Here is a 13,248-nt window from a genome sequence, read left to right on the forward strand (position 1 = left end):
TTGTTTTGAAATGATGTAGTGACTTTTGAACTTTGTATTTCCAAGAAGGAAACTACAGGCGCTACTTATTCTGGACAACTGAAATGACTGTCGATGCGTGTTGAGGTTGCCAAGACCAACAAACTACGGACACATTTCTTTCAAGCTGTTATCGATTACTTTTTGAACCTGTTGGGGCGACGGTTTTCGTCATTGTGTTGTGAGGCTATGTTTTTAATTGTGCTTATCCTTCATAAGTCATTAGTTTATTTATGAGTTAATTTTGACATTTTCCCAACGTTTCAGTACTAGGTTATGATCAGTGTGAAGCAAAGGGAATTCGAGTTAATGAAATAGAAATGTATTTCAAATCAATACCATCACCGCGGTTGGGATTTCCGAGATCAAGTTCAACTAAAACGCTATATGAAGTGGCAGAACCAGCTGACAACATGACAATAGTTCAACGACAAATATTGACCATGAACCCATCTCAAAGCTCAGCCTGACCAGAAGAACTTTGCTCATCATTTCGTTGAGTTCCTCGAAACCACGACGATAAGCTTTTGACCTGAAATTAAAATTATTTTCAAGGAGCAACAACATGTAACATCGAACCTAGTAATTGTGTTAACAAAACTGCACTCTTTCAATCACACCGCACAATTTTGTTTTTATCAGATGAAGCTTCACTCGCTAAGCTGTGGTTGGGTCACAACGACATGAAGCTCGGTTCAGCTGCGTAAGGGCCTGCGCTCGAAGTGGCACGGTGGAGCATAGTGGTTGGGGTCGAGGAGGGGGAATCTCGCTAACAGCACTCCTCCAGCAAGGCAGCCAAGAAGTTAAAGGCATCACCCCACGAATCTGAGGTGGTGCAGATTTCAGGTGGAGTATTCGTAAACAGGATGGGAGACTATGGAGAGGGGGGTGATTCCGTTCATTTCTTCCTAATTGCCACAAAAACGGCTCGGAAGATGCGGCGCCGTACAAGGCTGGCGCGCTCCAGTCGAACTCCCTGTGTAAAATACTGCGCCAGAACGCCTGAAGCCGTATCTTCCGGGACGTTTTTTTAGGGCAATTAGGAAGAAATGGACGGAATCACCCTCCTCTCCATAGTCTCCCATCCCGTATACGAATACTCCACCTGAAATCCGTACCACCTCAGATTCGTGGAGTGATGCCTTTAACTGCTCAATGCTCACGCCTCTTTGAAATTATAACCTCTGTATAATAGAATGGCGCCCCTCCGATAAACCTGCTTCCAACAATAGCTGGAGTAATGCGATATTGCACGTATATGCTCAGAAAGTGAAAAAGCGATGAAAAATGATTTCAATAAGATGGTAGCCACCCCACAGTTATAACCAGGAGTGAGTTGACTAGCGGCCATCGATCTAAGGCAGTTGGACTAGACTATGTTAGCAAAGTGCTGTGTCTTTCATTGGGCAGTTGACCTCTTTGCTGTCTTGTTGCAATAAGAGGACAACAGCATATTATACGGTGCGGAGCAAGTGGGAAGGGCACTGACCAAGAAGTGCCTCACATCTTGAGGAAGGTAAGGCATACCTGTTCAAGATGTCAAACACACGAATATTTCTTTGTTGTGCTTCACAGCCACACAGGAGTTCGAATAGGGCAAAGAGTGAATTGTAGCACTCGAGAATCTTGCATTTTTTTATCCAACCCCTAACAACCACCATTTAACCTTTAACAAAGTAAAATGGTTAAGAGTGACATCAAACTTTCATGTGCGTACCCCTCTCCAATGAAAACTTTCGCGATAGAAGGTTGTCATAGAGGGGAGATTACATATAGTTTGAATAAAGACGGAAAGAAAGGCATATTACGATCTATTGCGATTTAACCACATTCCGTAGGTGTACGGTAGATGGTAGGAAGTAGGAAAGCGTGAACAAAATTGAGAAAAAACTCCACCTACTTTAGACTCATCCAAAAGATCTTCTGTAGCTTCTTCGGCATTGGTTGGGCTGCCTTTCAGCCAGCTCGATAAACTTTGCTTCACTTTGTTCCCTGTTTCGCCTGAAAACGACTTAGAAAAATTAAATTCCTCTCACTACAGGCAAATCTCTCATAAAATGTGACAACTACACAGAAATTAGAGCACATAAATTACCACTGAATAAGCACTAGCATTTTCAAATACATTAATTAGAATCGCCCACGAACCTATGTTTTTTCCAGTGGTAGTAATAGCATTGATTGCCCTCCGTGCACCTTCAGATCCACCGACAGAATGCTCAACTCGTAGAAAAACATCATATACACCAAGCTGCCCAGCAAAAGCATGTCTAAAGCAAATATACCTTAGAGCTACAGAAGGTGATTTCATATAAGATGGATAGAGCCATAGATAATAACGCGGATAAGTATATCTGCGAAAGCGATAATACTTCCTTACCCCGGCACCACTCCACTGAGGTCTTCGTGTGGGCCAGTCATCCAAATGCGATAATTCCTATACAATATCGAATGAGATCTCGGTAACTTCAACAAGCAACAGGATACGCTCACCTTGTACTTCGCCAACTGTGGACAAACGCACTGCCGTAATCAGCCACTGCCACAGCTAAGTCTGATCGAGCGCTCGCCGCCATTGAGAGAAGATATTCGCGCATTTGCAAACGCAACCATTCGTCGCTTCCTTCGAATACTGCAAGATGGACTTTTCATATAATAATCCTACGATGTTACACCAACAAGTCAACAACATGCGCTAGATCTTCTGTTGTCTTCGATATGTTTCATAATATAGTCTCCAAAGCGTAGATCAGCAGAAGTAAGACTGAGTTCTCGTTTAAGGTTTGCATCTAACAGAGCTATTTGTCCACATCCTTGATCGTCAATCTATAAACATCATACATAATACCAGTGCTACTCAAAGTATGAAGAATAATCCATCAAAAACCCATTTATAAAAACACGACTGCATACAGTAAATAATTTCAATCTGAGATATACGAAAATTATGTCTTGCGATCTAAATGCATCATATATATCCTAGTAGCCAGAGACGTCCCAGTATTTATTTATTTATTAGTATGAGACAAAATTGCGTGAATTACAAATTTTTGCGAGAATCATTGGACAATTCTGCACGCAACTGAGTTCTACGAGATATGAAACGCGCACCAGAAGAACCGTTGACACAATTGTCAGATTCCTTAGCGAAGTTCCACAGAGAAAAATAAGATTCTTTTAGTATATCTCGAGAGGAGAAAAATCATGTGCAACGTTCGCGCGCATAAGAATGAGTGCGAACGGTACTGGCTATACTCTAGGAAGAGGAAATGAGAGAGGAAAATAGTAGTAGTAATCGCTTTGAATGAAAATGTCGATTTACATATTTATTCATTCTTTTAGGTATCAAAAAGTGCGAAAAGTGAAAAGATTCTCGGACATGCTGATTATGAATATGGCAGTCGTGTTGCCCAGAATATCACATTTGATGGTCTCCTGGAAACTGTTTTTAGTTATGCAAAGACTTGCACTTATGATTTATCTACCACCACGATTACAGTAAAAGCAAACTGGGTGATATATGCTAAAATAGCACTTTTACTGACAGTGATTCAATTTGGATTGAAGTGAAATAGAGAAGGACTTCCCGGGGAATTTGAACATATCACTCAGGAGAATACAATTAACACAGTTACAAAAAATACTCGAAATTGCAATTGTTTCCTCTAACTTTTCGAAGTTTGGAAATGTGTTCGGCAACGCTGTAGGAAACTCTTCCACCCTTCTTGTTCCTTCACCTTCACTTCTTCGACATTTTGCTTCCCGTTAGGAATTCGAACTTTTGACAACCGGCTCTTCTTTCTCTCCGTCACTCACCCTTCGGCACCGCTCTCGACTGCCTACACTCGCTGTTTTCACAATCGCATATGCATCAACTTGAACTCTCGTGCTACGCGTACGTATTGACAGACAAATTTTCGCAATAATAAATGATTCAGTAGAAAAAAAGTTAAGAATAACATTTCACCCTGCCCCCAAAATGAACTTTCACTGGTAAGAGATTTAGAGACGAAACAACAGAAATATGTAGATCAAAACTTCCAGTGATAATAGCGTCCAACAAATCCTTCTTTGTGACAAAGAGTGCGTTTGTGGCACCAATCGCATAAGCTCGCACAATTCGTGACCGAATCATATCCAAATATGAAATCGAGAGATAGGGATGAAAGAGAGAACCCTAAAATTTTCCTTCGCCTCAAAATCGGGAAACTCGTGAGGACCATATATACAATAAGTAAATTATGTACATACAATAAGTAAGAAAATAGAAATGCCAAACCTTTGTAAAAATACTCAGTGGAAAACCAAAGCTGTCTTTTGCTATATATTGTTCGTCATTTTGAACTGCGTTGGATGACGGAATTGTGATTTCTCTTCCATCACTGGATTCATTTCCATTAGCGGTGCCTATATTCAGGTAATATGTATTTTTTCTTACGGTGCGACATAAATACGGTGTGCTGCAAAACTTTAGCAGCCACCCACCCACTTCTCTATGTAGATGGTTAAACAAAACACATGTGCTTGAGACTGACCGCGATGTGCCCTTCAGCTGAAAATCTCCCTGAGGCCACTGATAGTTCAAAATGATGTGTAAACCGTTTCAATCACGCTCTCGGCCTTCGGCGAATTCCCCAAATTCCCGAAATTTTAGGCCTTCCAGTCAGAATTGAGTTGTCAAAAATTAGCAAAACTGATATGAAGAAGCCAAATGATGTTTGTGGTTAAGGATGAGTTTAAAAGCGAAAGAAGAAAACTCTATGCAGTAGGTAGGAGACAACAGAAAACAAGCAACGATCTTGAAAATTTAGTCAAAAATACTATGAGCCTTGCATTTGCGTTGCATTAATTAATCACTGCGCGCAGTTGCGAGCATCTCAAACAAACTGCTATCAGCCAAACAGCATTCAGGTAAAGATAACCTGACTGATGCAACACATGAAACAACATCTATACTAATGCAAAAATAACAACAGTAAAACCTTGCGCACAAGTAGATACAAAGATTGAATAGTGGATTCAAAGCCGAAAATAAAAAATCATTATTGGAGCCTAGCAAGGTATATGATATATATATATATTATATTATATTATATACTTTGCTAGGCTATTATATATATATATATATATATATATATTGAAACTCAAAATACTGTATTTTGTATCTATGCTAGGGTCAAAACGACATGAGCACGTAAGCAATTGCATACATGACTTCTCTCGAGGGGCTCCGGTGCAGCGTAGCGGTTAGGAGCGTGATAAAATCCTTGCTGGCGCTACTAATCGCTGCAGTCTGCAACTACAATTGTGATTCATGTCGTTTTGACCCGACTATACAACATCAAAGCACTGCATTCCAAGGAACCTTCATGTTCACTTCAGATGCATAAGTTTCCTGCGATCGAAGTTTCCGTGTCCATGTGACCAAAGCAAAATCACAGAATCAAGAAAATTCATTCTATTTGCTGACTTTTGAAAAGAAAATTATGTAGGAAACGAACTCTTCAGCGTTTCATGTAGAATGTTGAACATAAAGAGTCTGCCTACCACCAGATGCTTTTAGAAAATTCATCAGATGACACTGGCAGACGAACGCATTACGTTCATGTCGTCAGCAGTCATAAAAGGTCACTTCTATAGAGCGTCACCGCACTCGTCAGATTTTAGAAAGTGAAAAGCAAGTATACATTTCCTCAAACGTTTCGTTATTCCAGAAATTAATCATAAGATAAAATAAGCTGATAAAAAGACAGCCCAATAAAAGTTAGGAACCGGACTACATTTACACTTGTTTTGGTAGCCTCTATTAGCTGAGTCTGAATATATATTACATATATTATTACAGGCACATATTATATTATTATATTATATTATTATATTATTTATTACATATTATTACAAGCTGAAATAAGATCTGCCTACATTGCCAGTTCTCTGCATCTTGAGCAACAGCCACGAACTTTCAGATTAAAGTTTTTTTTCCATATCTAAAACACAACCATACTTAAAGGCATCACCCCACGAATCTGAGGCGGTACGGATTTTAGGTGGAGTATTCGTATACGGGATCGTAGATTATGGAGAGAAGGGTGATTCCGTCCATTTCCTCCTAATTGCCGTAAAAAACGGCCCGGAAGATACGGCTTCCCGGCGCACTATTTTCTACAACGAGTTCGATTGGAGCCAGCCTTGTGCGCCGCATCTTCCGCACCGTTTTTTACGCCAATTAGCAAGAAATGGACGGAATCACCTCTCTTTCCTTAATCTACAATCCCGTATACGAATACTCCACCTGAAATCCGTACCACCTCAGATTCGTGTGGTGATACCTGAAACGAAGGTCTACACAGAACATGTCTTGATGGCACTAATGTTATCGAGTTTTTTGGTGCCGCGTCACCAAAAAACGGAGTACGCGGACGGATAGTTTCTTCGCTACCTCTTGAAGAGGTAATCTCAATTTTAAGACACAACTCAAGAGAGAACAAGTAGGAGACAACTGACTGGGTTTTTTAAATATGCAGATTTATCCACGGAATTTTAGGAAATAAAGTTGTACAGAAAGATTTTATACAAGTATCCTAATGCACAACCATTCCGTACGTCCTTGGAAAAAACAAAAGATGAATTATTAGGGACATATTAAGGACACATGCGTCTCATTTGCGTCCCATCAATCGACGCCAAAGAACACAACACACTGGGTTAGGTCGGCTAATAATATCCCATAAAACAGTGGACACCTAGTGACGGTTTCCCATACAAATCTGCGCCACGATGCAAAGCGTGCTGCGTCAGGCCGAAGGCTCTCGGCACTCGTGAAGGTATGCACTACGCTTTCTACGGTGCGCCAAAGGCTTCCTGTGAACTCTCTTCTTCTAGCTTTTCATAGAATATCGTTTTTCTTCTTATGAAATTGGAAATGGAGAGGATCGAATAACTTTATCAAAGTTCTTCCTCATTAGTTTAATTCAGTTTCAGAAGTTAAGTTTCATGTTCTGCTTCTCGAATGTCTCCATCTTAGTTCGTAAGGATTCAATTTTAGTCGCTTTTTGTGAAATTGTGCACGATTAACGTTCGTTGTAATCGCAATAGTAGTAAAATCATAATTCTTCCTGGATATGGAACTATCGAACAAACGAATTTTTTCAGGTTTTACGACTATTAAGGATGCCAATCGTGCACACTTGCAAAGAAAATAAAACGGAATTTAAAGCCCTAAACTAAGGTCTTGGAAGCTCCTTAGAAACAGAACAAATGACAACACCAATGGGAAAGGAATTCGCTAGGACAACGAAGTCATACTCATGAATTATTATATGGAAGAATAACGAAAAACTACCATTATACGGATCAACTACTATACAAAAAAGTAATGAAAAACTACAAAAGAAAAGAACAAAGAAAGTCCGGAGAAGTTCCGCAGACTGTAGAAGGGGTCAGTGTAGGCACTGAGGACAAGGCTCTGCCTTTTTTAATTTTGAATTATAAAAGCGATTGAGTGAATAAACGAATAGTGGAATAAAAGTGGGCCAAACCACCTTGCTTTGATTTAGTGCTAAGGGAGAGAGAGAAAAAAGAGCTCATGCTTCGAATAATGTTTTCAAATTCTAGCGGTATCGAAGGAATAAAGGTGTAAAATCAAATCGAGCTCGAGCTTGAGTTTACTCTCCAAATATATTATTCACGCCTTTAGCAAGGGAACTGTGAAGTCTTTCATCAATGATTGAAATTCTTTTTTTTTTAAGAAAAGAGGAAAGTTTCCAGGGAAAAGACGGGACGAAAGAAGAATTTAACTAGGAACCAAAATTTATAGAAAATGATTTTGTTTTTTATTTATCAATAAAACGAACGAGGCGAACACCAGACGAAGTCTGAAGTCGGACGTTAGCCGGACGTTCAGACTGGTGTTATATATACTGCTTATTTCTACTATGCTACCATGAACTCTATCTTCATTGCCGTAGGTTGTATCCTGCACTTTTGTTGAACCAAAAGTTTGTCAAGTGAATAAGAAGTCGAGGGATGCAGATTTGAGTCGTCTTCAAAAGATAACTTATTTTTTGCCAGTTTTGAATTGATTTCACACTGTTTTCGGCTTTGAAGTGACAAGGCGTTAAGGAGATAGATAGATACAGCATGCCCTAGAATCCAGGCTCTGAATGTGAAGGACTACTGATAACAAAAGTCAACAATCTTGATATTGTGTTCAAAATACTGAGGTGCAAAACTTCATTTTAAAATCCCAAGGAAATTTTGAAAAAATAAAGTATGGTCCAGTCTTTGAGTAAAAACTCTCTTCCTTAGGTATCCATAAGATGGACGCTTTCAGACAATACTACTCTTCTAAGGTACAGATAAGCCTAAGAAATCTTTGATTTTTGCTGTGTAGTTGCGTACTACAAACGGTTGCTGGCAGTTTAGTTTCATCCGTATCATACCTAAACTGCTGTTATAAGAGTCGTCATCATATCGAGCATCCAACTTCGTAGTTTCTAATGGATTATTTGGAGTAGCACAGTACCGCAATCCTTCTTCCAGTAATTCTATAAAGAAGTCCCTTTGAATAGGAAGAAAATGCAAATAAAGGATAGGTTTTAGCATACGTTTTTACACATAGAGAGCAGAAGCCTAACTTTTACTGGCACAAAATACGCCTAAAAAATATGAAAAGTAAATATTACTTGGATAGAGTGATACGAGTGCAATCATAGTTGTTCCTAGTAATTGTGCAGGAGCAATGTTAAAAACAATCTGAATATACAAATGAAACGATTTGGTATTAATCAATTTCACTAATTTCTATCACCTATTCCCAAAACAAGCAAATTTATCTCAGTAACAAACCTTTTTCTCAAGCAGCAACAGCTTGAATAGAACTAAGGCACGATGTCGAAAGCAGAGAAACAGTTCCTGAACGGAGATATCTGTAAACACTTGCTTAAATAGCAATCTAAATGTTCCGCTCCACCAATTATACAACCTATGCTTGCTGCCTGTTCGTCGATAACCTCGTTATCGAACATTTCACACAAATTTGTAAACATTTGGGAAAGCACCTCAACCTAAACATGTTAACAATATGCTGCGAAACGATAGTTCAGAAGATTATAACGCACTTTGGCAAAATCTCGTTCTGCAAAATATGCCCGAGTTATAACTTCCAATTTAGCCCTCAAAGCGCCGAATAATGGTACTGTTGAGAGCACGCAAACGCTCTTCTGTACGGTACTCCTCGTTACGTCATCGGTTTTTGATAGCAAATCCTTTAAAGAGGTAATGTGGAGAAAATCCGAGTAAACTGTGATAGCGCTACCTGAGCAGCGATCTGACGATAGCAAGAAATCCCAAATATCGCTTCACCAGGCCGCTCTGTTGATGGCAAAATGAAGAAAATGGTGTCTTCAAATACAATGAACTGAGATTAAAAAAAAAGAAGAAGGAAAGATCCCCAAAGAAGCCAGTAGTTCTAAAATCGTACCACTATCGGAGTTATGAGCGCCATCTGGCAAAGCAAGTGATGGCAGATTTACCCATTCTTCTGGTAGTCCTCCTTCTCCGTCACCATTAAGTCTTGGGTACGAGAATTCCACCTAGAACATCCAACCAGTTAACTCAATATTTGTCAAGAGTTGAGCGCTGTAAAAAAAATATACAGCAAAACTTAAGAAAAATTAGGGTTAGAATACTCGGTGGCTCTAACTGCGTGCTTACCATGACCGAGTAAAAGGAACACAAATTCTCAAAATGTTCAGTCTATACTTGAACTTCTCACGCAGATATTTAGATGTTTAAACTTCCTTATTTCCAATCTTAAATTATGTGGGTCCTCCACTAAGAGAATACCATGCCTTTACCGAACACAGTTGGAATATGCAGGGATTTCGCTGTCTCCCCTTCATAGCACCTCCACTTTCAGCCTGACGATCAGTGGGAGTGAAGGTTCTACGTTACTCAATCATTCTTACATTTTTTTATTTACCACTCCGTCGCGTTCGAACAACCATTGATACTGGCTCCAGCAACTCTCTCAAGACCAAACTGAGCCCGTGTTTCACTCATTAATGTTTTATTGATAAAACACCGAGGGAGCGGAGCGTCGAAATTTTTGTTTTGTACAGCACTGCATGTTTTCCCGAATGTTCGGGTAAGGTAACGCAGTCGCTATCAAAATCAGCCTGTTAAAGAACAGTAGTCGGATGTAGCCGCTGTTCTACGTATTGTGCTGGTATGGTGCCTGTCCGATAGAGATAGGGCGCTGTTCCACTCCGGCGACGATATTTTCGATAGTGACGACGCTAACAAAAAAAATATCGCTTCGACTGCGATTGCAGCCAAGCATAACTGCGCAAAAAAAAGACAAAAAACAACGAAAGAAAATGAAAAATGAGTTTGAAAGAGCTTAACAGCACCATCATACAATAATATGTTCTCGTCTCGAATCGACGGAAGCAGGCAAATAAATACTGCCGATTACGCAGGGAACGTAACGCATATGACGCGATATGTTCGGATGGGAAAATACTAAAGAGTGAGCGGGGATCCCCACCTCCTGCGACAACTTTTTCGAGGAAGTTAGTGACAATGATCGCAACACTTAAAGGCATCACCCCACGAATCTGAGATGGTACGGATTTCAGGTGGAGTATTCGTATACGGCATAGTAGATTATGGAGAAGGGGAGATTCCGTCCATTTCTTCCTAATTGCCGTAAAAAAACGGGCCCGGAAGGTGCGGCGCGTGCGCGCAGCTGGCGCGCTCCAAACAAACTCATTGTAGAAAATAGCGCGCCGGAACGCTCGAAGTCGTATCTTTCGGGCGTTTTTTTACGGCAATTAGGAAGAAATGGACGGAATCACCCTTCTCTCCATAATCTACGATCCCGTGTACGAATACTCCACCTAAAATCCGTACCACCTCAGATTCGTGGGGTGATGCCTTTAATAGTATCAGCAAACTATTGCGCTGCCCCTACCTTATGCCGCCCATTTGCCGATCCAGTTCCAATTAGCAAGAAACCCGTAGCTTGTAATACAAATATATTACAATCACTCTTCAAATTTATGATATTGGAGAACAGCATTGTTGAACTATAGTAAATTGCGAAGTTTAGCACTATGATTGAAGTTTGAAATAATTAGATATCTTTTGGTCGTTCTATAGCTTCTTAGTCAAACTCTTATCTTCTAAATTGAACTCCTATTTCACTTTTTTTTTGTATAACGACTCCAACTTCGTTATTCTTAACTCAAAACTTTATAGCCTCATATGCCTTCTCGTTTAGACAAGTGTTTGAAGGTGTTTTGAGAATTCTTCCTTCGTCGCTAGATGTGAATTCTCGTGCGCGATTCTCTTCTTCTGGTAGGGCTACACCAGCTTTTGGGAACCTAACAAAAACAACGCAGATGTGCCAGGTAGTCTGAACTGTGTAAATAGCCCCTCAAGAATGCTACGGCACATTCAGCGCCTGATGGCTCCTACCCTTTTTCTTTACTTCAGATCTCTTCGGTTAATTCACCATCCTTGCATACGATTTATCAATGTACTCGTGTATATTAAAGTGTATCTGTCAGTGTACTTGTTTATACTACAATAAACGTTTAATTACCCAAAATTGAGGTTAATTATCATAGGCAGCCAATATATTGTGACGGCGAATGAACCCGCATGGCACTCTACTTAGAGGAGGCGAGCAACTAACCCCAAGCCGTCATATTTAGTACTTTAAAATAAATAAATACATATGAAGTTACGCTCAATTCTCATTCTATTTTCTGCCACTGATCGACTAATGAGGCGCAAGAAATGTCCCACAGACGCAAGGTATCTCCGTAGCCATACCTAAGGAGTCCGAGTGGTAGTCATTACTATACTAAGCGTACGGCTGTGTTTGGGAGTATCGACTGGTTGGACATGAAGATATATCAAGAGAAGGCCAAATAGCCAGACGGCACAAACGGAAGATAATGGAAAGAATAAAACATTATAGAATCAAACACAGATGATGATCGATTCCACTATTTATACGGAGCAAACCACAAAATGTGTTAGATTGTTTGTGCCCCAAAATTTATCCGGAGCTTATAGTTATTTTTCAGTTTCAGTTTTGCTAAATGCAAAAAAAAACGGACGAAACTCTGATTATAGATGGTGACTGGCATTTTTCCTGATGTGAACGAGTAACATCGCACTCATTGTGCTCTTAAGTTAAGTCAAATAATCAACCTTCAACTTATTCTCTAAGACTACTAAATATTCCAAAACATTCTTTCCTCAAATTCCACTTTTCGACATTTGCAACGTTGTCGGTTTTGTTTATTTAAAACTTTTTCAGAAACAATCTCATCTGTCATTGCGTTAGAAACACAACTTCCGTTGGTTGGGTACACCACCCGGGTTCAGATCGGCTATAGATTCCTAACGATCGTTCCCGAGGACCAGATTTCATAATAATTACGAGCTCTTCCACTGCATAAGTTCTATATGCGCAACGAACAAACGTCGGCACGTCACGCACCAGTCAGATGTAGTACTGTCAAAACGAAATGAAGCTCGGAGCGGTGTTGTGGACCACAGCGGTTATGATCCAAGGAGGTCCTCGCTGACAGAATTCTTCGCTGCAGCTCGCGATGGTCAATTTCAACTGGTTTCTGCACTGCGCCCCTCCCACCACACCCGCTTGCGCGACTGCACCATGCTTCATTTGGTTCTAGTCCAACTATAACTTCTTTTGGTATATCTTCCTTCTTAAATGTGATTTTTGCAAAATTCAACTACAGCAGTTAGTGCTTTCAATTACCGCAAAAAAGTCGCGTAGAAAACACTAGCTTTTGTTCCCTTATTTTGGTTTACGTAATTTATAATAAATAGCAAGTCGCAAATACGTCCGACGTGTGTTGATAGACAGACACCCGCAATAAATTTGAGTCAGAAGACAATGTCGCTTGTTTGATTTCGGGTACAGCTTCGGCATGGTCGGGACAGAAAGTGCTGATCAAGACAAACTATACTACGAAACGAAATAGTATGGTGTATGATTCAAAATCTTATGCTAAACAACAGCGGAACAAACACATTAAATGGTTAACTATTCAGTACCAACCTGACATCCCTTTTTGTGATGAAATCCAACAACGATGACATGCAGAATTTGCTGCATTTGTCACCTAAACAGTTTGTTCGCCCACGAAGTCATTGCGTACTGCTCATTACATAAGTACACTCCGCTTT

The 13,248-nt window shown here is 40.0% G+C and overlaps 1 protein-coding gene across 2 annotated transcripts; it reads right to left on the minus strand.

Moving 5' to 3' along the window:
* Positions 1 to 472: 472 nt before the first annotated feature.
* RB195_009831 (uncharacterized protein) lies at positions 473 to 13,177 on the minus strand (the record flags this gene model as incomplete). Of its 2 annotated transcripts, none has more annotated exons than XM_064190556.1 (16): positions 473 to 550; positions 1,919 to 2,019; positions 2,167 to 2,288; positions 2,399 to 2,455; positions 2,512 to 2,650; positions 2,709 to 2,844; positions 4,004 to 4,195; positions 4,298 to 4,425; positions 8,460 to 8,564; positions 8,703 to 8,772; positions 8,866 to 8,945; positions 9,002 to 9,083; positions 9,138 to 9,284; positions 9,335 to 9,420; positions 9,500 to 9,611; positions 13,121 to 13,177. In XM_064190556.1, 16 exons carry the CDS (start codon positions 13,175 to 13,177, stop codon positions 473 to 475), a joined length of 1,692 nt encoding a protein of 563 aa, XP_064048139.1. The 2 variants fall into 2 exon arrangements, with proteins under 2 accessions (XP_064048139.1, XP_064048140.1); XM_064190557.1 differs by having other exon boundaries at positions 3,986 to 4,195.
* Positions 13,178 to 13,248: the final 71 nt, after the last annotated feature.

The sequence above is a fragment of the Necator americanus genome, chromosome III (assembly GCF_031761385.1).
Source record: "Necator americanus strain Aroian chromosome III, whole genome shotgun sequence".
NCBI classification, from domain to species: Eukaryota; Metazoa; Nematoda; class Chromadorea; order Rhabditida; family Ancylostomatidae; genus Necator; species Necator americanus.